The sequence below is a fragment of the Strix aluco genome, chromosome 1, assembly GCF_031877795.1.
Source record: "Strix aluco isolate bStrAlu1 chromosome 1, bStrAlu1.hap1, whole genome shotgun sequence".
NCBI classification, from domain to species: Eukaryota; Metazoa; Chordata; class Aves; order Strigiformes; family Strigidae; genus Strix; species Strix aluco.
In genome coordinates, this window is record NC_133931.1 from 34,538,733 (window position 1) to 34,564,793 (window position 26,061).

At 37.6% G+C, this 26,061-nt stretch overlaps 1 protein-coding gene across 2 annotated transcripts in view; it reads right to left on the reverse strand.

Annotated features, from left to right (window-relative positions):
* Positions 1-15,674: 15,674 nt before the first annotated feature.
* CRISPLD1 (cysteine rich secretory protein LCCL domain containing 1) overlaps positions 15,675-26,061 on the reverse strand; it is a 45,175-nt gene continuing 34,788 nt past the window's right edge. For both annotated transcript variants that reach the window (XM_074817215.1, XM_074817224.1), the window contains 2 exons: positions 19,149-19,279; positions 15,675-17,256 (listed from right to left, as the gene is read on the reverse strand). In XM_074817215.1, coding sequence (XP_074673316.1) covers positions 17,205-17,256; positions 19,149-19,279 — 183 coding nt within the window. In that variant the 3' untranslated portion in view covers positions 15,675-17,204. The remainder of the gene's footprint in view (positions 17,257-19,148; positions 19,280-26,061) is intronic.

Sequence of the window (26,061 nt, forward strand, 5' to 3'; positions counted from 1 at the left end):
AGTTCCAAAGAGGGGAAAAGAAAAACTATTAGTTGTCTAATTCGTTTCCCATTTACTTCAGTGTCCTTTGATAGTTCCTTTTATGGAATTTTCATCAGGACGAGAGGAGTTTAGTTTATTTTGTTTTAAAGACAAGAACATAAAGGATAAAATCACCTTTTGAGTAACTTTACTAAGTCGAAAAACTTTACATAGAGGGAGAACTCAATGAGTATTTAAAAATAAAACCTCTTCTGCTAGCTGAACATGACATTGACAGTAATTGGTTCTCCTGAAGAACAACCGTATTACACAGGTAAAAACTTAACATTTTTACATTCAAATAAGTAATTGCATTTCTCATGGAATAATGCATTCTGCAAAACAGGACTACCGAATTTTTGTCATGATATGTATCCTCTCTGTTTTTACTGTCATAAGTCATATAAGGCTAGAGCATAGATAGAATGAAGAAGAGAGAAAGGAAGGAAGGAAGTGTAGCTTTATATGTGGAATGATTTTCTTAGTCTTACATGAAGTATATGTAAATTTTAATAACATACTTGGTTCAGTTTCAGAACAAAAAGAGTTTACCAGAGACTTTGTTGTAAAATGACATTCTGTAGAAGCCAGAGCAGACAGAATGGGAAAAGTTAATCTTCAAAGGCACTGCACTCCTTCTCACTGAGTAATCTTTATTAAAAACTTTCTTGTGGCAGAAAAAAAAAATTCAGCTGATGTATTCTGAAACTACTGTAGCTACCCATCAGCTTGTTGTCTTTTTGTGGTCCTCCATCTTACTGCAGCCTTCAGGGCACCATCACACAGATGTGACCTTTTTGTAGACAGCTTTGTGATCATTGCACCTCTGTTCTGATCACACAGGATGAAAGCTGGCATGGGGCAAGAAGCTTTGTAACCACACTGCCCAACCTGATAACGCACGAGGAGAAGTCCCACAGTAGGGCCACTCTCCATCTCTCCACAGCCCTGACCTGCCCGGCCATGAGCTCTGCTGAGCCAGGCCCATCCACAGGCCCATGTCCCAGCCCAGCCTCGACCCATTCCCACCCCCAGGGAGGTGCCTGATGGCTGGGGCTGGGGCTGCCTTGCTCTTGGCTGGGTTTCCAGGCCCTGCCCTGCCACTTCAGGGACCCCCACCTCTGCTGTCCCCAGTCCCCTGGGCTGAGGGACCTCCTGGCCTGGAGAGTACCCAACAGTCTAAAAGTCCAGATAAACTCCAACTAATTTGATAGAAAAGACTGGTGAATACTAGTGACAGCCTTTTTATCCGCCACCAGTGTAGGATGTCTTTTTTAACTGGGGGAGTTATGCTAATATAAGAGAAGGTGTGTCTTCAAGTGACACACCTGATGGACATACTTATTCCTGTTGAAACATCTTTAAAGGTATTACTTTTAAAGTTATTGAAGGTAATTTGAATTATGCCAAAAACATGAATCTTTTTCCAGGATAAGGGTGGGAGAATTATATTGAGATATTATTACTATTTCAGCTTCATCAGTATAAATGTATTGTTGTAGCCCATAAAACTTTGCTCAGACCAGTTCCAATCAAACTGCTGGTTTGACTTCAATAACTTTTTTTTTTTTTTTAATAGCAACCAATAGTTTATATAACAACTGCAGATTTCTTTTTCTCCTGTATAAAATTTAAGATTTTTACACAGTTTATTATAAAGACAACCATACTATTTTTTTTCCTCAGACATTACTAGAGATTCATCTTGCTGTATTGACAGATGATTTTGCCTTCTTTCAAATATGCCTATTTGTTTTCACCTTTCATATTAATAAGTCTATTTTTGCTGTGTATACAAAATTTGTAGTTTTGATTCTATGTTCACTGAGCTTGGCAACAGCAAAATCAAAATTAAACGGATTGCTTATACATACAAATAAAAAAGAAACACTGCCTATGGGGATGGAAATAATCATAAGCAATTTAAACTACACCTTCATGAGCCTCTAAATATTGAGGGTGCTAAACAATAAGAGGTGGACAAAAGACACTATGGGTAATGATATTTTAGAAAAAGCAAATGTTGGCATGGGAGTATAGTCAGTAATGGAAAGAAAAAGTAAATTTATTTCAAAATTGATCATGAGCTCCTACTTTTTTCTCAAGTACGGCAATTTTTGTCTGTAAGAGATAAACAATTATTCAAATATATACTTGCATGTTGGAATTATTCACATAGCACTACATTAAAGGCAAATTGAAAGTGATTCTTGAAAGGGATCCTAAGAGCTATTAGAAAGCTCCATATCTCTTTCTTTTTTTATATGGCTACTTTATTTTTAAATGCTAGATTGTGAGCTTCCTGTGGGTTTTCTTATTGCACAAAAGGTGTAGAGTGCACTACAGTTTTTCTCCAGCTAGTGTTCCATAAGGCTTCCATTTTACCTCTGAGCATTGCTTTTCCAGAGTGCAGCCTGCAACCTAACAGGTTGAGGTAATTTAGCACTTCTCTTCAGGATTATTGATTTTCCTCATCTGACTTCAGAAATTTTGCTGTTTCTTGGGAATGGATGAGGAGAACCATTTTCTAATCAGACAGTAAATAAAATATGTTAACAATTGGCCTGCCATTTACTTCTTTGAAATCAAACCCTTTTACCCCTGTAAAAAAAAAAAAAAAAAATCTGCTGAGCTGCTTTTCAAATCTCAGTAATAACTTTGTACATGAAATACTATAATTCAGATAACCACTATTAACCATTACATTTCACAGAATCAAAAAATGGTTGAGGTGGGAAGGGACTCCTGAAGAGAAGTGTTAAGTTACCTCAACCTGTTAGGTTGCATGAATCTCTGCGACAGAAGGAAAGCAAGAAGAAAAAATCAAAAGCCAAAGAGAAAGAGGAGGCAGGTTCCCAGCTGCAGGCTGCACTCTGGAAAAGCAATGCTCAGAGGTAAAATTTCGCACAAAACCCATCTGTGAGAGCCACAGGAAAAAGCTGACAGTCTTTCAGCTTCATGAAATTAATGGACAGCCTCCTGTGGAACTGATCAAACGTATAGAGAACAATAAATTATTTTTTATTTTTCTTTCCATTTTTGCATATCTGTCTCTTAACGTCAACTACCTTGTTCATCTTTGGATTGTAGCATTCATATTTCCTTGTACCATCATCTCTGCCTGATGTTAAGGGTGACTGGCATAACCACAGACATGCTGTTCTTGACTGAGAAGAGTCCTATGAAATTGGCCTACTGGCTACCTAGCCTTGTCCCACACACCAGTTCTTAGGGAGATGTGGAGTGCTCTTTTCTTCTAAGCCACACATGTCAGATGTTATAATGCAGTGTGAGATAACTCCTGATGGTAAGTGTTAACCTGAGTTTCACTGGCATGCTGCATTTTCCTGACCTTTGTAACTCTGAGAAATAAAAATTCACCTCAAGTATCAGGTCAACCTTCTGTGAAGTTTATTCATGTATATACAGCAGTATTCAGGACTTCTCACTATTCTTTTCCGTTGTCTCTTTGAAAGGTAGTTGAGGAGTAAAGATACAGTGAAGGGTTGGAAAAAAACAGAAGGACTAAAATTTGTTCACAAAATACTGGGAGAATTCTTGAGAATAACAAACCACAGTTACAGAAAATCATGTTTAGCTTGTGGGCAATTCACAAAAATATAAACTGCAACAATTGTCACACATCCTTTAATATAGAAATAATGCTTCCAGAACATAAAAGATATATTTCCTTTTTTCTCTTTTTCTCTTATCCTCCTTCTTTCCCCACCCCTAAATATTTTCTGCATAGATATACATATACTGGTTTGCTATTACCAGTAAAAATTGTACAAACATGAAAAGCTGATGGGAATAAATAGGAAAAAAAAAAAAGACTATCACATTGTTAGTTTCATTACTGCAGGTCAAATGTTTTCATGAGCTGATGTAGCTATTTTTTTCCCAGAAGGATGTATTATAATGACCAGGTTTTCAAAAGACCTCTGATCTCACCAATGCCTTCTACAAGGGACAGATTTTCCAAAGGACTAGGTGTATTAGGTGTTGTTTCATTCTGGTACTATGACCTCACCTGTAGTTTCTAACACTGTAGTCTAGAAAACAGACTTTTCAGAAAAGTTGTCCTTAAACGTATAGGTTGTGATATACCAACAAACACATATGAGTACCTATTTAATAAAAACCCCACCATTGTTTCTTCACTAAGGTTTACTCAGGAACCTCTGCATCCTTGGATTTTTGTCCTGATTAATAGAAAACAAGAGGTGTATATTTTGCCCTCTGAGTGTTCCTGAAGCAGCGCTAATGATGAGAGGTTTAGGTTTTGCAATGCCATACATAATCATAGGATGTAATGTATATTCCACCTAATAATAGCAGAGAATAAATCCATACAACTAATTTAAAGAGGTCCTTGTTCAGTCCCCATAAATATTCACTAGAAGCAGAGAAAAAATCAGAGCACTCCCATGGGATTTGGGACACTTTTGGGGCCAGGTAAAATATCATCTAGAACTGACTCAACATGAGTCCCCTATGTCTAGAAAAACAAATATCTGTTAGTTTCTACGAGACTGCTCTAAAAAGCTGGCTTTTTACATTATCCATTATTTTTACTGTGCCTAGGTTAAATTCTGGCTTTGTGTTCAGATTGCATAAATAGGCTGTGTGTTGGGGGCTCTGCAGGGGTTGCCAAAAGAACTCCTCTCTCATGGTCAAAGAAAATTAATGACAGTAAAATTGCTTTGTGGTGCAGGCTAGAGTTTCTGTCCCATCCATGCAGCAAATACAATTCTCTCCCACTTTGTTTCCTGAAATCTTCATGCTGGAAGAGATATGCTCCATTGTATAACCAAGTATTTATGAAACATTTATTTCGATAGTAATAATTTTTTTAAAATACTGTCAATTTAAAGAGAGTCTTATTTGCTTCCTGCATTACCATTTTGTGTTGTTGACCAGGAAATCAGTCTGGAAACAGGAAATCATGCATGCTCAGTTGTTTAAGTTTGTGGAGGTGACAGATTATGAATCCAAATTAGATGCCCTTTAAGAACATCTTCTGTTTGTTTTTGAAGAATGTAGACTATACCATCAGTTTATGTAAATTAGCAAATTTCCCTTGAAGTCAAGATAGCTGGCCTGATTGACAGCATCTGAAAATCTGGCTTGAGCTTTTAAAAATCACTGTGATTAAATGTTGGTGTTATTTTTCTTGAGTAATATTGTTTGCCAAAGTGGAAAATTAAGCAAAAGCTTCGGGAATAGAAAAGTTTCAGCTATGCATCTCGAAGGCAGCTGGGACAATGGGCCATTACAGGGAGTTGCTTCTTCCACATGACAGTAAATTTAGCAGATTTTGTTTTACTAAAGTTGTGTCCCTTAAACCAATAAACCCTTTTCATTATGCCAGGCCATAAATGCCCTGGCAGAAAGAGCTCAAGGGAGCTGTCAGCTGTGTCAAGCACAGAGCTTGTCTGAAAGCCAAAGTAACTTAATCCCCAGAAGACTCAGGCATGCCAAGTTTGAGACCAGCCCACATAAGTGAAGGCAGGGCATGCCAAGTTCAAGATGTATCTTGGGCAGAGAGGCCTCTTGCAATGAGACCATTCCCATGTCTGCTCCATTCCTTTGGGTAAAATAAATTCTATGCTGCATGGAAGATCTTCCTGTGTCTTGGTGTACTAATGTGATTCACAGAAGTAGGAGATAACCAAGATTAGTCAGCTTGCTGTGTGAAAAACTGGCATCCAGAGGGATATACCCAACTGGATCATAGCATAGCACCCCAAAATGACATATGGGAGTAAGACTGTTGAGAAAATGTGTGTAGTGGAGGGAAAGGAGCAAGAAATGAGAAGACTATGCCTACTCATGGAATTATAAACAGTCCTACTCAGGCTGTTTGAAGTAAAATGAGAGCCAGTGATTCTTATGTGATAGAGAAGCAAATGATCTGCCTCTAAGAGAAGTATTTTGAATAATCTGTATACCTCTTTGTTAGTATGTTTTTCTCTGAAATAATCTCCCATTGTTTTGAATGTTCTATAATTCATTAAACTTCCTCAAACATTTCTAACCCTGAATGCTTCACTTCCTCTGTTCCACACAGAGCTGTTCCAGTGAAATCAGACAAAGAACATTTTCTTAGATCAGTTCATTCATCACACTCAAATATCTGTTTTGTTCATGGAGCTAATGTAGAAAGATTTGATTTTTGCAGAGTATTATCTTATCTTGTGGTATTGCAAAGCTTCCCACTTTTACATAAAATCTTCTGAGTTGAGCCTTTAGCTGATGTAAATAGACATGAATAGACTCACACAATTCTTTAGATCTGAAGAGGTCTGCCAGTAATTGCAAGACTGAATAGCACCCATCTGAAATAGCAAAAATGGTTATAATTTTCAGCAGACTGTCCCATTTTGTAAAGGACATGTTCTCAGATGGGTTTTGGGGGGTCCTGGCAGTGGAAATTTGGGATATTTTTTAGAGGTAGATGAAGGTCACAGGCATATACCCAGCTTGAAGAGTTGTATGATGAGGGTTTTTTTACGGAGACTATGAAAATGACTGTAGTATAACATCAAGAATAGTGTTTGTCAGTGTCTGGAGACTGCCCCCACCTAAAGAATGAGAAATATCAACTAATCCCTTCTAATCCCTGCATTAAACTTCCTGATCCTGCAGCCACTTTTTGAGCAGATTATTTGCAGACTAGTGGGAAGCATTAGAGGCAAGGCATAAAGAGGATACTTTCTGTCAATATGTCAACATGGTCTCCCTTAAGAACCTCACAGAGAAGCTAATGAATTATGGCTCTGATGAGCAGACAGTGAGGTAGATTAAAAACTGGCTGAATGGCTGCACCCAGAGAGTGATGATCAGTGGCACAAAGTCTAATTGGAGGCCAGTAACTAGCGGTGTACACTGGGGTCTATAGTGGGTCCAAGCCTGCTTAAGATTTTCATTAATGACCTGGATGAAGGGCGAGAATGTACCCTCAGCAAGTTTGCTAATGACAAAACTGGGAGGAATGGCTGAGATACCAGAAGGTCATGCTTCCATCCAGACAGGCTGAAGAAATGGGCAGACGGGAATCCCATGAATTTCAACAAGGAGAAGTGCAAAGTCCTGCAACTGCAGAGGAACAACTCCATGTACCAGTACATGCTGGGGGCCACCCAACCGGAAAGCAACTTTGAAGAAAAGGAGCTGGGGGTCCTGGTGGACGTCAAGTTGGACATGAGCCAGCAATGTGCAGTTGTGGCAAAGGCAGCTAATGGTATCCTGGGCTGCATTAGACAAAGTATTGACAACATGTTGAGGGAAGTGATCCTTCCTGCTACTCAGCACTGGTGAGGCCACACCTGGAGTGCTGGGTGTCCAGTTCTGGGCTCCCCTGTATAAGAGAGACATGGACATACTGAATAGAGTCCAAACAAAGGGCCACAAAGATGACTAAGGCACAGGAGCATCCCTCCAATGAGGAAAGGCTGGGAGAGCTGGGACTGTTGAACCTGGAGAAGAGAAGGCTCAGGGGAATCTTATTAATGTCTATAAATACCTGAAGGGAGGGTGCAAAGAGGACAGGGCCAGGCTCTTCTCAGTGGTGCCCAGTGACAGGACCAGAGGCAATGGGCACAAACTGAAACATGGGATGATCTCTCTGAACATCAGGAAACATGTTTTCACTGTGAGGGTGACCGAACACCGGCACAAGTTGCCCAGAGAGGTTGTGGAGCCTCCATCCTTGGAGATATTCAAAAACTGTCTGGACTTGGTCCTGAGCAGCCTGCTGTAGATGGCCCTGCTTGAGCAGGGGTGTCAGACCAGATGACCTTCAGACGTTCCTTCCAACCTCAGCCATTTTGTGATTCTGTTATCACCCTACACTTGAATGTCCCAGTGAAATGGATTATCTACTTTTTTATAAAGGTGTCTTCTTATTAAAGCACCTAGTACCAACATAAGACATTATTCAGAACAGGCAATGCTGATCCTTCCTCCGCTAAAAACATCTGAAGCACTGACATAGGTAAAATTTTTTGATGACGCCATAATTTAGTGAACATGCTTCTTTCAAAAGTATGCTTATAATTAGGAAAAGCAAAGCCATCTTTACCCCAGTTTTTGAGGAGTGTCACAGATATCAGTGGGATTGTTCTGTTAAATGACTTACACCAGTTTAACTGAAAAGATAACTCAACTTTTCATTTATCAAATTTGCAGCATTATAGCTAGCAATAAACAGTTTGACTGTTTTGTAATGCAGTTTGCTAAATTTCCTACTGCACAAAATATGTCTGTTGTCAGTATTGTTACTGTGCTGAAGATGCCTTTGTTATCACACTTCCTTGTAGATGCTGACGGTACGGCAGGACTCCCTCCCTCCCTCTCCTCTCTGTGATTTCACATGAACATTTCCAGTGACAGAGCCCTGCAAGGAGTCTGCCATCCCTCTAGCCCTGCTGTGCAGTGCAGTATCACCACAGATATCCTCTCAAGATTTTCTTTTTCTTTGTGACTCCCACCTTTGACTAGGAAGGAAAAGAGGCATTTATGCTCTTGCTGAGACTCAAAGCAGCTGGGTTAGGTGGGAGGAGAGACACTATTTTACAGTCACTTCTGTCACTAGGCATGAGTTATGAGAGTGAGAGTTGGGTAGCAACTTCAACTGTGCAGATACTTTTAGTAACTCCAGGGTCAAACCCAGAAGTTGTACTGAGTAAGTCTTTCAGCTAACACACATTTAGTCAGTAGGTTGAAACTCTTTCCTTTACATTGGATTTTTGGGGACAGAAACTGCGTTCCTCATGAGCAGATTATCTCCTTTGTACTGTGAAGATAACTGACAAATTATTGCATCTTTTACAACTTTTTACCAATGCATATTCTCTGGATTTTCACTTCTAACACATTGCTGTCTAGGAATTTGTATGTCTGGAGAATATTGCTGATCAATGAACTGGTAGAGATACACAGCGAACCACAGATTGGAAGGAACAAGCAAAGGGAAGAGTTTTAAGTTGAACAGACTACTGGAATTTAAGTTCATTTTTAAGTTCTTGGTAATTCATTCAAAATAAATTTATGGGTTGGCACCTTTATACCTACAAATTTAAATAATTAAATACCTAGCTCTATAAATTAAGAGAAACTTGATCATTCAGTTTAGAAGACATCATAAGAAGTACTTGCTAACTAATCTAAGCAATCTGTGAAACATTTTATGGCAAAACTATAAAATAAACCACCCTTTATCCTGTCTTCTGCTTAGTGGATACTTTTCTGAAGAATTTGACCTTCATGATCCATCACCTCCAGACTCTTAGAGCAGTTCTAAAATGTATCAGTTACCCAATAGTTTTACTTCATTAGAGGACACTGAGAGGTGTAGCTCTGTATTATAAGAAGTTTCAAGGCATAAAGATGTACTTCTGAAATACAATGAGGAATATTTCTTATTTCACCTTACAGTTATCACTAAATAACTTTATAACCATATTTGTAAAAACTCACTGCAAATCAGTTTCCTCTGCCAGTCCTACAAAACAGGTAAATGTAACTCAAATGGACACCCATTTAAGTGATTTTTTTTTTTTTTCACAAAGAACAAAGCTTACTGGAAAACTGTTTACAGGGAGTTTGGGTGCTTGTGAATGAACCTTAACATTTGCATCAGATTTTCATGCATTGGTATACATCAGCAAGCTCTTATCCACCTACCAATCAAATGGTACAGACAAATTCTCCTCTCAGACCCACTGCCCTCGGTATTTGCTTATTTTTACACACCAAAGAAAAACAATGACCTTTGAAATGTTATTTGAAGGTTATTTGGTTTGGAATAGTAACCAAACAGTTTTAAAGCACAGAGATCAATCTTTATTAAGATTTATTCTTTGTATTGTAGCAGCATCTACCAGTTCTACTCATGGATCATGTGATACAGGCATGTAAGTTTGTCTCCTAGTACATCAATGTGCCCTGCTTTCCTGTATGAGACCTCAGCTACTCCAGCCTTCAGTTGCAAATTAGTCTCACCTTTCTTGTTAAAGGCTGATTCTCTGACAGACTACGGATATTAAGTTATTCAGTATATTACAAGAGATATGCAGTCCTTGGCCTACACTTTTGACTAGTGCTAAATAAGAAGCTGGGCTGGAAAGTCAGCCTTCTGGGGAGTCATAGACTGAAATTTTTATATGAGCGGTTCTGAGGTGTTGTCTATGTGCTGTACTGATGTGAATTAATAAGAGCTGAATGCCTTCTGAGAGACCATGGTAGAGATGGTGGTTTTCCTTAAGTATATTTTAGGTCTTTTGATTGGACTGTACTTGTCCAGGAATTGTAATGAAGACTACAAAATGAACTGAAGCATTAGCAGAAAAGCCCTAAATCAAAGAACGGTATTTTTATTGTGTAGCAGATGCAACAGTGCATTTCATTCAAGGTGTGACTTCCTTATTTCTAGGACAAATCTTTACATATTACAAAATAATAACAAATTAAAAAATAATTGCCTTGTAACTTTTAGAAAATTGCTTTAAAATTATGTGGGCTTTGAAGCTGCTGGAGCAGAAGCTTCCAAATATAAATTGTTTTAACATTATTGCCAAGCAAAAAAATCACTGCATCTGCATGATCTGCACATCACTGAACATGTTTGATATAACATGCTTAAACCCTCAGTCAGTGGCAGAAGGGCAAGTCTTTATCAGCAAGCCACCAAAACTATCTGTCTAGTTATTCCTTTTATTTAAAAATGCAAACTGATCTAATTTACTCCATAATTCTTACTGGGTAAGAGAGAGGGTCCCAGAGCATTTCACAAAACTATTCCTTGGCTCAGTTATAGCTGTGCCGGAGTAGGACTATCACCTCCAGTATAGCAAGCACTAAATCAATTCATACAATGTACTTCTTTGTGTACTGAACTGGGCTAAATCCAAAATCTGAGACTAAGTCCTTCTGCATAAAATGATTCCTCTGTTTCTGTGCTTAGTGCAGCCTGCAGCCCCAAAGGCCTTGGAGTTGTTCTGACACAATAAAAGAAATGTTTATTCAGAAGACATGATCTTTCAGTGGGAAAAAAATATCCCACCACCACCAATAAACAGATGGATTTCAACAGATAAATAAGGAATAAAGACTACAGGGAGATTTATTTAGCAACTGTTTCTAATTCATCTTTGAGATGTACAGTAGCAGCAATTTATAAGAAGTCAAAGCCAGCTTGCTATTTATGTTGCATATAAACAAGCCTAAGTGAATAATTAAGTAACTGAAGTACTTGTTTTTCAAACTGTAGGCTAAGTTTGGAACTAGCACTTTTTGCTTTGTGAGCATCCTAAAAATAATTAGTATTACTACAAATTCTTAGGAGTCTCTCAGCTTTTGGAAGTAATTCCAGAAAGATATGCAAGCAAATCTACTGCAATTTCTTGTTATTTATTCTAAGATGATATTCCTAATAAGGATATTGTCTTCATAAACAACATTCATTCAGAAATAACTGCAAAAACAGCGAAGAAAGTTTGTTAAACTGCATAAGCAGTTTATATTAAATAGCATTTCAAGGGGAGTATTGCTAATATTGCTTGTATTAGCTACAGCAATTTCTGTTCAGCTGAAACAAATGGGAATTCTTTGAACAACTTAATTTCTTACTAAACAGTTAGCATGTGCTGACATTTTTATTTTGTTATAATGCTTATGCTTTAAATGAAATTAGTGAATTTAAAAGCCCAAGAGTTATTGCTATTGGCAGCTGAAGTCTTGTGTGCCCATTAAAACAGATAGTATTGCAAACTTGTTCATGTTTTTTGGCCAATGTATCTCAGTTCTTAACCAACATCTTTGCTGCTAGCCTTCAGACACTCACCCCACTGTTAGTAAAGACAAAAACGGTACTGGATACAGCACTGGGGGCAGATATTGAATTAAATAACTAGGGTAATTATTGCAGAAATCAATGTGGATAGTAAGACATGAAGCATCACAACTGGCTGTTTTGGTTGCATGTTCTTTACTTTCCTCTGATCTCTCATATTTTCCTGTGCTGCCTTATATTGAGCTGGTCTGACTGGGGGCTTTTGCTAGCTTCTGAAAACTTAAGACTCGTTAGTACTTTGAGCAAAGTGCTATGACAGCTTAATGATGTAGGCATCTGTCTCCTAGCAAACAGGCTAAGATGAACAAGACATTTAACACACATCATTGAAGAGCTGATGGCAAATTTCAGGTGTCACATTATCATCCTATGTTAACATGGAGCAGGAATCACATTTTATTGCACTTTCACAGCCCTCTAGTACACGACAAGTACTTCTCATTCAATAACAATAATATCAATAATATCAATAGTGACCATATATAAAATACTACTAGCATCAGTTATTCCTGACAGCAAAGACAGGCTAAAGCTAAGACTGACAGCATGGCTTCTTTTCCCATATGCACTGGGGTATGTCTTTATAAAATCATATGCAATTTTCTGAATACTGAAGTACGCTATCATTTGTATCTAAAGCTCTGTAAAATGAAGATTATACACTGAATGAAACAAAACTCTTCAGGCTTTTCATTCCTTGTATAATTCCCTAGAGTTCCACAAATGCTATAAAAAGCCTTAAGACAGAAGCATGACAGTATAGTATTTCATACAGTATTTATATAAATTTCCAAACAGAATATTGCACTATATGAATAATCTTTGTAACTTCCAAATATTTACATTTCTAAATCTGACCCTTTGTATGACTATAGAAATTTCAGGAAATAAACTTTCCCTTGTGTATTCACAGGAAGCTGGGTTATCTGAGTTTTAAACCAAATTCAAAACACTTCAAAAGCAATTGCCACACAGCAGACACTGTTTATATGAGTAACTTAGTTACATCTCTGCCATATGAAGTAAAGCCCTGACCATATGTATCAATACACAGGAAGAAGCTGATGTTACTTTCCTTCTTTTAAACCTGCTGAGAATCCATAGACAGCTGACAGTCTGACATTTACACAAAACTTGAAACTGAGTACTTCACCAGTTAAAAAGCTGTAAACTTACACCTTATCCCAACCTGTGTTTCAGGCTTGGTTCCAAAAATACTTTATATATAATTTCTAGATCAGAAGAAATCAGACACATGGAAGTCTGTAAACTCTCTAAAATTCCTCAGTATTCACAAAGTTTAGGAAATGTTTCTTACTTTCCTTAGTTTATGTCCAGCTAGTACTATGAGCTGTCTGGTGACATGAGTATGGATCCCAAGTTCTCTAAAACTAAAGTATCCTCATATAGCTATGAAAATGCTGGGAGACTGTTAAAGAATTATCTGTTTAGGTCTGACCACTTTCTTTCATACTAACTCTTGTTTAGTTATGAAATTAGCTAATCCAGCTGTAAAGGATGCAGCACAGCAAAGAAATGCCTCAATTGATCCTTACTGAAAAGCTTACCAGGCAAATAAACTATGCTTGACAAATACTTGACTCCTCTCCAAATGATTCCTATGCTTCTTTTGAAAATATTCCTCATGGAGCAAGTTGTAATGGGAAATACTACAGGATCATGGGAAAAGGTTCATATGTACTCTTCTCTGCTTCTCATATGCTTTTAAGGGCCTACTGTATTTACAGGGTTTACATTTCTTGATATTTTAGCTTTTTCAAAATTATAAATGGCAGATACCAATGTACTAAAACATATTTTTTTTTTTTTTTGGCAGAGGATTGTTATGTATCAGCTATAGTAATTCTTGTTGGCTACTTATAGGTCTTTCCTGGGAGGCAAGCTAAATACTATGAATAGCATGAATTCAGCTTTATTTTCTTATCGATTATCCTTTTTTTATTTCAAGTTGAGAAAATAATTTTGTAACTGCTTGGTTAAATTCTTCGGCATTTAGAAGTTGACTTCCTTCTACATTTTTTCATTAATCTACAACAAGTTTTCTGATACTGCCAGTTACTCATTTGGGCTTTCTGTGAATTAGTTGTGACCATCTGGCAAACAGTTGCTTCTGGTGCAGCTAAAAATACCAATGTGTAGCTCCCACTCTACAACTGCTTGGAAATGTCTACCCATTGACGCATTACAGTAAATACAGAGCAGAATTTCCCAAAAAGCCCATGTTAACTGGAACATTTATATTATAACAGGATAGAATCATTGCATGTGGAAAAGTGACAGGACTCTAACATTGGTGCAACAGAAGATGTGGTGGAGAAAGAGTTACTCATGTCCCTTTCTTCTTGTTGCTGTGGTGGTTAGTAGAGATGCTCACAGCAACCATTCACACACGTTGGAGGTAGCCCCCACTTCTCCTCCCACCAAGCACTATCTTTATTGTATGGCAGCACGGGTCCACCCCTGCCCCCTTGCACAGGAACTCCCAGCAAATGTAAGTTGGACTTTACAGATGAGAGAGGAGAGGAAGCAACGATATGCAGAAGAACAGAGGGGAAGCAAAGATGTGCAGAAGAACAAAAAAGACATCAGGAACAAATGGAGGAAAAAGGCAGAAATTTGATGTGGCAACTGTGTTTCCACATGGGACTCCAATCACCTGTCTACCCAAACTGAGGAAGTTGTGGTTATGACTGAAGATGTGACTGTCTTGTTCTTTCCCTCGCTCCAGGCTCTGCACTGCCCAAAGAAAGGGGTCCACCCTACTGCCTGGTCAGCAGAGAGTGGAGCTAGCTCACTGCTCAGGCTCTGCAGCACCCAACAGGCTTCCCATGGGCTCCTGAGGCAATGGCTGGGGACCATGGACCAGGCAGGGGACATGGAGATCTGCTGGATGGCAAGGCCAGGCTGCAAGAAAGCGTCCAGCCTGTGTGGAAAGGGAAGCTACTGTTGCATTCACAGGGTTTTTTTCAAATGTCTCCCTCAGCGGTTCTGCGTGTCCTTGATTTCAGAAGTGGCCTTACTTCATTTTATGTTCTGATAACCCCAACTGTAGGTATTGCAAGGCCTTTCTGTGTTACTGCTTTAGTGATTTTAAGGAACGGTTGTGCAAGTCTATCTCAAGCCTTTGAGTGACTGGAGTCCTATCACAGTCAAAGTCTACTTGCACTTTGGTTTCATTTCTGAAAAATGGATAATGTCATTATTGCAAAATCTATATAAAGCTTCTTTAAATGCCCCCCGCCACCACCTGCAAAAAAAGGGATTATATATCAAAGACTCTTTGTCTCCCTCATCAATTAAATAGATTTCCCAAATGGAACTCCCAAGTTGACCATTAGTCAGGCAAAAAAGGAATATGTAATACAAAAACGTGCTTGTTCCCAACAAATGTAGGTAGGAACATTCACACTAGTAACATATACCACAACAGCAAGGAGTTAGACTGAATAAAAGGTGGTGGCTTTTTTATAATCACTTCCTGACACAGAGTACCCCATTAGAATGAGATAGCAATCTGTTCCCAAAGACCCTGGTCAAAACTTGAAAAAATGACCAGATTTATCCGCTTATTATTATAAATGTCCAATGCAATTAATGGAAGTTGTGTGCCTAAATTGCCTTTACAGCTTTCAGAACCTCAGGCTATGTCTTCTGCTTGGTCCTACTTTTGTAATGTTTAGGTCAGAAAAAGAAAAAGTAAATTTTGAGTGGCTGTTATTTTTTTCATGTTGAGGCAGGACAAACAATTCAAAAATAAAGGCTGTCAAATGTACTCTTACTATGTAAATTAATTTTATTCAAAACAGATTAAAAAAACTAACAAAGCTTGCCTAACTACATGAGGTAGTACATGTAGCAAAACAGGAGGCAGAATATAGTATTCTGAAATATGAGATATGAGAAAGTTCACAAGTTGGAAGGAAATAAATTCAACAACAGAAACAAAACATACCAAAAATAAAGTTTAACAGCTTTTCAGTCTTAAAGCACCAATACACTTTTCATAGAAAGAAACATAGTATCACCACTACATGTTCTTCATATACCATAATATGGTAAAATTAATGCACAAGGCTGTTCAACATAAATGAATTTTTAAAAATCGTGACACAGCAAATGATATAATTGTCACTGGGCTCCGTACCACTATACTTCCTGGCCTGCAGGAGTATTTGCCAGGTCATGAGGAGCAAGGTTAGCCTTTGTTACCATTTTCTTTAAGGTTTTTTTGAACATTTACCCTCATATCAACGTATAGTATATGGATACCATGTACAGCTTATGGCCTCAAGCTTGCAAATTTTTATGTATGTGTATAATTCTACGTTTTTGCTGAAACCCGATTTAGGTAAATTGAAGGAGTCACATGACTAAAATAAAGCATGTATATGTGCAGAACTGCATTGCAGAACTGATGGCTTATTCCTTAATTTCAGGTTACACCACTTCTCAGTATGAAAATTTTCTCATATCCTTCAAGATTATATAAGTCTATCTCTCACCCATCCCAAGATAGTTGAATATCTGTGAAGGACTGGGCCATAAAGAATTGGTTATTCGAACTAAAGAGCTTAGCAGCATCCAATAAACATTTTATTAAAATATTTAAGAAATAACATGAATGGCCCAGTGTCTTAAAAACATTTCTTTAGAGGAAAACATACTAATATGACCCAGGACTTCTCTGGTTTTTATATTTTCCATTTTATTTCAAAATAGGTATTTGTACTTGTTATGATTAGTGTGAAATTGAAAACAGTCTAGCTCTTAATTTATGCTTGCACTGCTAATGCTATTGTAAATCATCAAAAAGTTATATATATATTTATTTTACTTTAAGGCATGATTTATTATATTGCATTATTGGGATGGCTTCTTTTATGTACATTGGAAATAAAAACTCAGGCCTCCCTATGGTATAGTTTTAAGGTTAATGTTAGTGGCATATATAAAGCACCATACAATAACATATTCAGATGAAAAAAACAAAGAACATTTATGAGCTTTGAATTAACTGTATAGGAGTAACTGCTAAGAAAATATAGCAATATTTAACACAGGATTCAACATATTGTTATATATCATTATAGATTTTCAAATGAATTTTTCTCCCATGTTTACTTTTACAGATTTTTTCATTAAGATATATATGTAATTTAAACTTTTTGGTGGAAAGCAGTATACATCTTCTGTACAATAATGTTACAGCTTTATACAAATTTTAGGAATCATAATAAATGGCCTTTATCGCACTCTTCCAAGTGCTCTGGTTTCACTTGCCTGTTTTACATTTTCCTTGCTAGACTCAAACAACAGCAAATACTCTGAATGCCTTGCTTCCTGGAGGATTCTGTAAACTGAAACATAAAAACATTCCTGATGTTATTTTTAAAGACTGCAACACTCCAATGACTTTTTTGAATTGTTAAATACAGTTCTAGGATCCTGCGACTTCTCTTGTGACTACTCATAACTTTAGCTATCGAAGAATTTTTTTTTTAAATGTCACAAATAAAATAACATAAATTTCAGATTAATTCTTCCAAACAGCTTATTAGGAACAAATCATAACATAAAAAAATTCAAGTAATCCTTTGTGATGAGGGATTCTGGTTTAAAGAATAAAGCTCTACTGAAGCAAAATACTATAAAATGTTTTTAGGAAAAAGAGAAAGCATGCATCTTATGCTCACTATTCTAATAACTATATTCGGAAAGAACTTGCAGACCTAGGAGATCACTTGTTTGTTAGTTGCTTATTGCTGAAGAATAGATTTCTAAAGAGAATTAATATTTCACAAAAACAAAGGAAATGGCTTCTGAATGGATAAATATCTGGCTTCAAAAGAAATGAAACAAAAATATCCAACTAAAATGAAGTGTTGTTAGAATAAATATTTCTGTCTTATAAACTGAACTAGCATGTCATATTTAGTGGTGACAATGTTTTCTCTTTTTCAAACCCTGTCTGAGGAATATCTGGGAAGGAAAGGGAAATGGAGGTGAAAGTAAGGAAGGGCACAATGAAACAGGTTGCCTGCAATGGCATTACAATCCATCATCTTCTGCTTCACAGAAAACTTGCATGGGACCATTTTCCAAATCACTGACCTTCCAAACTTTACCAAGACAGTAAACTACAAGTAATGATTGAATCTGCAACACTTCTCCTGGCTACATCTCTACTCAATGAGGAGATTTATATGGAGAACAAAAGTGTCAGTAAGGAAGCACTCTTTCTGAAGGAACTGGATGGTCATGGGGAGAGGCCAAAGAATATGTAAATTAAGTCATCCACTGAGCAAAGGAAATCTGTATTTTACAAGTTTCCAGGTTTCTTGCAAGGTTTGAGGAAGAGACAAGACCTCTTTACAATTAAAAATGAGAAAGAAATACTCTATCTTTTCCTACTTCCAAGTTCTCTACAGAAACTTTTGGAAGCTTTTACCCCCACAAATTTCATGGAAAACCTATACTTTTAAAGGTAGCAATCATTCTTAGCTTTACAGGACTAAAAGACTGGTACAAGACTTTTTTTTAGGTAATTTCTCTTTCTTCCTTTAGAACCCCGAGAACTCTTTCAGGGATTAAATTTAATCTTCAACATGCAGCCATGCGTTACCATCATAAAACGCATGAATACACTGAATACAAATAAAGGAAGTTTCACAGCATCTCCATGTCTTTCAGAAAAACACTGTTAAAAAACAGCCAAACCATTAAAACAAAAGAAATTAAAAAACATGTTTTAATGATTGTGAATTTTAATGTTTGTGAATATTATTTATAATCCAGGCTCACTGGTTCAACACCATGTAAATCAGTAATGAACATTTCATCATGAACAGTGAACCTACATCAGCTACTAGTACACATCTATTGCAGATCTTCTAACTTGGACTGAATAAATCACTAATGTTAGTTTTAAAAAAATCCCAAAGAAAAAAAAGGCAATTTTCTTATCAAATATTGTGTTAGTTGCAAGAGAACTAGCAAAGTAAACAAGAGGGTTATTTTATTTCATAAGCAGCTTTTTAGAGTAATGATTTATAAGCTTAGAGGGGGCAGGCAGCACTGGTACCACTGCTTCTCCAAAGTCACCACAGCTGTTACACAAGCTCTGTAAATCACCCATGTTGGCCTATTTGGTTTCTAGCACTGCCCTGGGTACAAACAGACACAATGCAAGACTTTGTAAATCTTATCGAGGTGAAGGGTAAAGTGTAATCTTTGAAACTGGGCTCTGTACCTTTCTGAATATATTCCATTTTGAAAGGAAGCAACGTACACCTTTCTTTTGTCTACTGGCATAACATCAACATAACCGCCCTGGTTGCGGACTACACCAGCATGTACTGCTGCCCGGCAGATACTGGACATCTAAGAAAAAATGAGGAAAAGATTAGTTTTCATTCATCTTTTTATTTCAAAATTGTTTAGAAGAAAACTAATACAGGCATTTAAAACAAGTTCTAGGAAACATAAAATAATTATATTTATTGCATAATTAATTTTATTAATCTTACAGTATTTAATGAATTTTACAGGAATTAGGCCAGTTTATAGGAATATAGAAACTGCCTCTTCAAAGATCTCCTGCAGCATGACCCCAAAATCATTTATTTCAGGCTATTTCAGTTCAAAGATCAGGAACATGTTTGAATTCTTGAGCCTTTCAAAATGAAAGGCTCAAATCAGCCTTCACTTCAAGAGCACAGAGGTAGTAAAACCCAAACCTTAGTCAATTATTATAGATCAGGAGATTCGGTTTAATCCCCAGCCAGAGCCAAACAGGGGAACTGTACAACAGCAAAGGCATACTGCAGTCATATGTTTCTAGGAGGATGTCCTACCTGAAAGGTGAGGGATAGACCGCAATAATTCCATCTCTAAGTGCAAAACCTCAAACAGCAGTGAAATGATACATATTCAAAGGGAACCTCACAATCTCCTATCCAGGCATGGACAAATACTAAAAGCTAATTAGGTTAGCAGTATAATGTGAGCATCAAACATATAGAGGTCTAAAATCATTCCTTAGCTATGACAGTCAATTAATGCCAGACTAACAGCTTTAGCTCCTCAAGCCTGAGTGAGGAAATAGAATCAGGAGGTGAAGACTCCAATTGCTTCAAATGAGTAATTTTTAAAACAGTGTCTAATTCCATAGACTATGCAGGCAAAATCACGCAGCACTGTTGGGCCCCAGGCCTTGGGAACAACAATCCAGGTCGATGCAAACAGAAACCCACCGCCAGTGAAGGCAGAGTTGGTATGCGAACTATTACAGGAGCTTGAGCCCTACAAATCGATGGGCCCTGATGTTATACACCTGAAGGTGTTAAGAGAGCTGACTGGCATTGTTGCAAGGCCACTGTCCCTAATCTTTGAGAAGTCATGGAGACTGGGGAACATCCCAGAAAATGGGAAGAAGGCCAGTGTCACCCCCATCTACAAGAAGAGATTAAAGGAGGATCCAGGAAATTATAGGCCCATCAGTCTTACTTTAGTCCCTGGGAAAGTTATGGAATGAATCCTCCTGGGGGCTATCACAAGTCAAATGAAACACCTGATTGGGAAAAGCCAGCATGGATTCACCCAGGGTGAATCGTGCTTAAAAAACCTGATCACCTTCTACAACAAAGTAACCCGCTCAGTTGATGTGGAGCGAGCGGTGGACATTGTCTACCTGGATTTCTCAAAGGCTTTCGATAGGGTTCCCCACAGCCTCCTCCTAGAGAAACTGATGCATTACTGTCTAGACAAGTGGTCTGTGCGGTGGGTGGGGAACTGGCTGACGGGCTGCACCCAGAGGGTGGTGGTAAATAGCTCCTTTTCAAACTGGCAGCCTGTCACAAGTGGGGTGCCCCAGGGATTGATATTGGGCCCAGTGCTGTTTAATATCTTTATGGTCTGGATGATGGGATCAAGTGTACCCTGATGAAGTTTGCCAATGATACCAAACTGAGTGGGGAAGTGGACACTCTGGAAGGGAGAGACACCCTGCAGCCACCTGGATAGGCTGGAAGAGTGGGCTAACAAGAACATTATGAAGTTCAACAAGGACAAGTACAACATCTTGTACCTGGGAAAACATAATCCAGGAGTGCAGCACAGGCTGGGATCTACCCAGCTGGGGAGTAGCTCTGTGGAAAGGGACCTGGGGGTCTTGGTGGACAAGTTCAATATGAGTGAACAGTGTGCAGCAGCAGAAAAGAAAGCCAAGAGAATGCCGGGCTGCATCAACAAGGGCATCACCAGAAGAGATAAAGAAGACATTATCCCACTCTGCTCATTGCTTGTCAGGCAATCCCTGGAATACTGTGTTCAGTTTTGGTCCCTACTACACAAAAATGATGTAGACAGGCTGGAGAGGGTCCATAGAAGGGCCACAGAGATGATCAAAGGACTGAGAAGCCTGACATATGAGGAAAGGCTAAGAGAGTTGGGTTTGTTCAGCCTTGAGAAAAGAAGGCTTAGGGGAGGCCTTATCACCATGTTCCAGTCTTTAAAAGGTGGCTACAAAGAAGACGGAGACTCCCTTTTTATAAGTCATATGGAAAAGACAAGTGGTAATAGGTACAACTTACTCGGGAGATCCTGACTGGACACGAGGAAAATTTTTCACAATGAGAACAATCAGCCATTGGAATAATCTCCCTAGAGAAGTGGCAGATTCCCCAACATTGGACATGTTTAAGACACGGCTGGACAAGGTGCTGGGCTATCTTGTCTGGACTGTGCTTTTGCTAAGAAAGGTTGGACCGGATGATCCTTGAGATCCCTTCCAACCTCGTATTCTATGATTCTATAATGCTACTAAAGTTTTCTATGAAGTTAACAGCAGTTTCATCTGAGTGAAACCTACATTCTCCGGCCACTAATTCCTTTCATGAACCTATGTAGCATAAATAATATCCACAGAAGGATTGCTCAGTGACAATCTTGATAATGTTCATTTAAATAATTGATTTAAACTTGCAGTCCTCTACTACTCTTTCAGCATTTTAATAATTAATCACCAGAAGAATGGAACTCCTTAGACACTCCAGAATGTAGGTCCCAATCTTCAATGCACAGCAAAGTGTAGTTCCAGCTACAGTGAATTTCCACTTAAAGCCAAGTTGTTTTGTGGAAAAAGTCTTCACTGCAATAGGTCTCTCCACAACCAGCCTTAAAAACTTAGCCAATATCAATAGCTGGTCACACAGACCACTATTTAAACAAGAATTACATTTCTTCCAGATATAATTGAAATAATTTATATCTGCTACCGTAGCTATTTTGTAATTTCAATGCTACATAAAATCAGGAATTTAAAATAGCAATGATTTTCCTACTCTCATTCCAAGCACAGAACTTGCCAGTTTCACTGTTACATAGTTTGTCTTTTAATGTTACAATTTTTCTAGGAGTAAAGATTTGAAATTGTTTATGCAAAGAATCTTTTGCAAAGACACTTGAGTTTTTCTCTTCATGGTGCTGGCTGCAGTTTTTGAACATGCCAGAAGAGATGCCACTTACGCTCTTCTGTACTTTCTCTCCTCCCAAGGCTGCAAGACCTTTGTTATATTCTGGACACCAGTAGTTGCCTTATTTTTGGGATTATAGCATCCTTTATGTACTCATACTACGAGAGCAACTAAAGATCAAACTGATCATGTGCAATTTCAGATATACAGGGGAAAAAATGGCCTCTTCAATACAGGATTACAGTCTAAAGAAACAAAAGATGAGGTTTACAAGCAATTAACTACAGCAAAGAACTAGAAGAACACTATTAATTACTAGTAGTAGCAACTTTGTTTTCTGTTCACATTGGAGATATAAAAAAAGCTAGAGGTACAATCAGAGAAAATAAAGATCAAAGTTTGCCACCTCTGTAATAGTAGCCAAAAGGCTACACTTTGTGTATGTCATTAAATAGATTGATACTCTCATAATTGCATTTGAGGGTAGCTAAGATACTGGGTGTTCCAATGTTATTTGGAAGTTTCTTGTCAAGTAAAAATGAAAGAAAAAGTCAAGGGAAGGAGATTTTTACAGAAGAGGCTGATGACTTTTGGAAACTATGTCCAGTAAAGGATGGGGTCATTGTTAGGGTTGGTACCACAACTGGTTACTGGATCAGTGAAGTATGGCTAGGCTAATGCACAGCATTTTAAAGCCAAAGGCAAGATGCCTATATGGGATATATGAAAAAGGAGAGGTCAGAAGAATGGAATTGATGAGGTCAACCCATGGGCAACTTTCAGATAAAAAATAAACTGATATTCTGATGCTGCTTTCCAGATGAGACTGGAGAACAAATGTGCATGGTATTTGAATATATGAACAATTACACGAGTACAAATTCATAATTATGAACTAGCTTATAAGAATAGAGATGAATAAATATATATAGTTTTAAGAATATCTGCAGAATATGATGTTTTTGAGATATTATCTGATTTGAGCTTTCAAGAACTTCTCATTGGCTTGGGAATCTTCATCTAAATGGAATCAGATTCCAGTACTGATGCCATAATATTTCCTACACTTAATAATATTATGTCATCCTGATCACACTTCATTGAACTGTTAAGATGAACCTCCTGTTAATTTAAGCAGAACAGGATTCCACACTTCGGTTTGTCACAAATTTCAGCATATTATTGGTATTTTACATTAGCAGCCTGATGCCACTTTCTGGAAGTCTTCATCATCGATCTGGGTTTGTTTCTTTAATTTTGATGAACTCACTCCAAAGGATATATAAGGCGTTATTTTTAAGTTAACATAAACATTTCATACAGCATTATATGACCCTGCTTTATTGCTGTGCTGTGAACCCTCTGAAATTCGTTAGTATTTAACAGGTCATAGAATCTGAATACCAAGCTGCTTAATTATTTTCCTTCTCCAGCTACTCAGCAAAATACCAAATATCTACCACAGCATAGCAGTACTCTGCAGAGGCATTTTAACCACAAGCGTCTCTCCCTTACCATCACAGGACTATAGAACTATTTAATTGCTTTTTTACATCATATTGTTTATATTTTACCATAGCAGAGACTTATGAATACTTTTGCACAAGTATTAAATATTTCCATATATGGTTAGTGAAACAAAAATTAATATGGCCAAAGTCCTCAGATGGTATGAAATTATACAACTGCACCAAATTCTTTAGATAAAAGACCTTTGTTCTCTAGGACCCAAAAGGAAGCTCATTTTTTTTGTAGAACTGCTCAATCAACACCCATGATGTAGAGTCACTACTGGTAAGAGACCATCTTTGGGAAAATGTTGTCTACTGTGAAAACAACAGGGTAAATATAAACCTTAATCTCTTTAGAAATTCTTATAAGGCAACTGGAATGTGGTTAAGAACTTCTACCATATACACATCTAAGGCATGCCCATTAAAATGTAATTTTACCAAAAAAATCTGCAAGTGAAAGAATTTTCAACTGAACTATTGTAGGCTCTCCTTCTCTCTATGAAAATGTTTGGTATTTTGGTACCTTGATAATCCAGGGACTAACAGCAACAACATAGGATAATCTCTATACAGGCAGGTGCTGCAAGATCATCTCCAACAGAGTTCAGGCAATCACATTAGGCCTGACACAATTCAGTTCTTGAGAAAGTTTTTATTTTATTTCACAAATGAGGTCATATTGAAAAGTGCTTTAAAAGCACAGATATTGATAAAATGCTTGTCAACATGACACAATTCTGAAATTCCTGAAATAAGACTCAAAAGGTTTTAGACAAAATGAATTAACCAAAGTTGAAACATGGAGCCACCTCTTCAGCACAAGACAGGAGGAAACTCTCTTTTTTCCTGGTTTCCCAACAAGACAAAGCATTGCCATGTGGAAACTCTTAGCTACAAGTCCAGCAGGGACACAAAGCACTAAGGTGGCGATATGTTTGGGCCATATGAAGAATGAGTAATTTGTGTTTCTGTCTGCTGAGAATGACACACATATTCGTACCATAATAGCTCTATTCTGAAAACAAACTAATTGTAACATAAATTCAGGATAAGAGGTACTTTTGTTTTAAAAAGCTTGCGATCTACCTCAAGACAAGTGAAACAAAAGGAGATAACTGAAAAATAGAAGGTATAGAGCACAGAGGGATGGGTATTATGTAAAAATTCCCCACAAACAGAAGTTTATAGATGCTGACTACATGAACCATGGCTATGATTTATCTGCCACAGACAAGAAAACAGCTAGCAGACTGGAAGAAAGGAGGATGAAATAATGGGGGGTTTTGTTTCAATTGAGTTATGGACAACTATTGCAATGTCAAAGGGAAAAAAGAATGGGAGGTAAAAAGAGTAAAAATTCTGTGGGGCACTACTGATAAACCAGAGAACAACCCTTCTCAGGAACAGGGAGGAAAAGAAGTCACCGTAAAATATAAAATTAGTTTAAGAATGAATGTCTGATCAGACCAAAGCCAGAAAAGGCGAGGTTTAACTAGATTCTCATGTATACTACAAAAATGGTTTTGTAAACATATCTTTTTGTATTTGTTACATCTATTAATGTTATTTGCTTTTTTAAATTAGTATCTCTGCAAAACCTTCTTCGCTTTCTGAATGCAAGTGGCCTAAGAAGCAGTGCAGATAAAATAGCCATGTGCATATATGCATACATCCACATACATATATATGCATTTTTGAAACAAAACAATTTGCAGGAATGTCACAAAAATCTGTTTTGTGGAATCAACTAAATAGATCATGGACTGCAATTTCAAATACGTTTGCTATGACAAGTGGGCAAATGAATTCTCTGTATCTATGAACAAATCTGTCTGTGAATATGTGAAAAACTGCAAAAGAGGACACACTTATTAAATAGATTATTCTCTATAAATACTTCATCTGAAATTAGTTCAGTAATATATTATAATGTACAAAATCCCCAACCAGATTATTTAGTGAAAATCTCAATTAAAATAATTTAAATGTTAGCAACAAAGGAACATCGTTGAAAATCACCGAATGCTAATGCCATCGATTGGAACATCTGTACAAATGTAGGTAGGACACATCTGTCTAAATCAGAGCTAGATGTTCTAGGACTATTCTGTAGGAAATGGAGAGGAATAGACACCTCTGTTAGGCAATTCATCTCATACTGAGGTAGACACTCTGA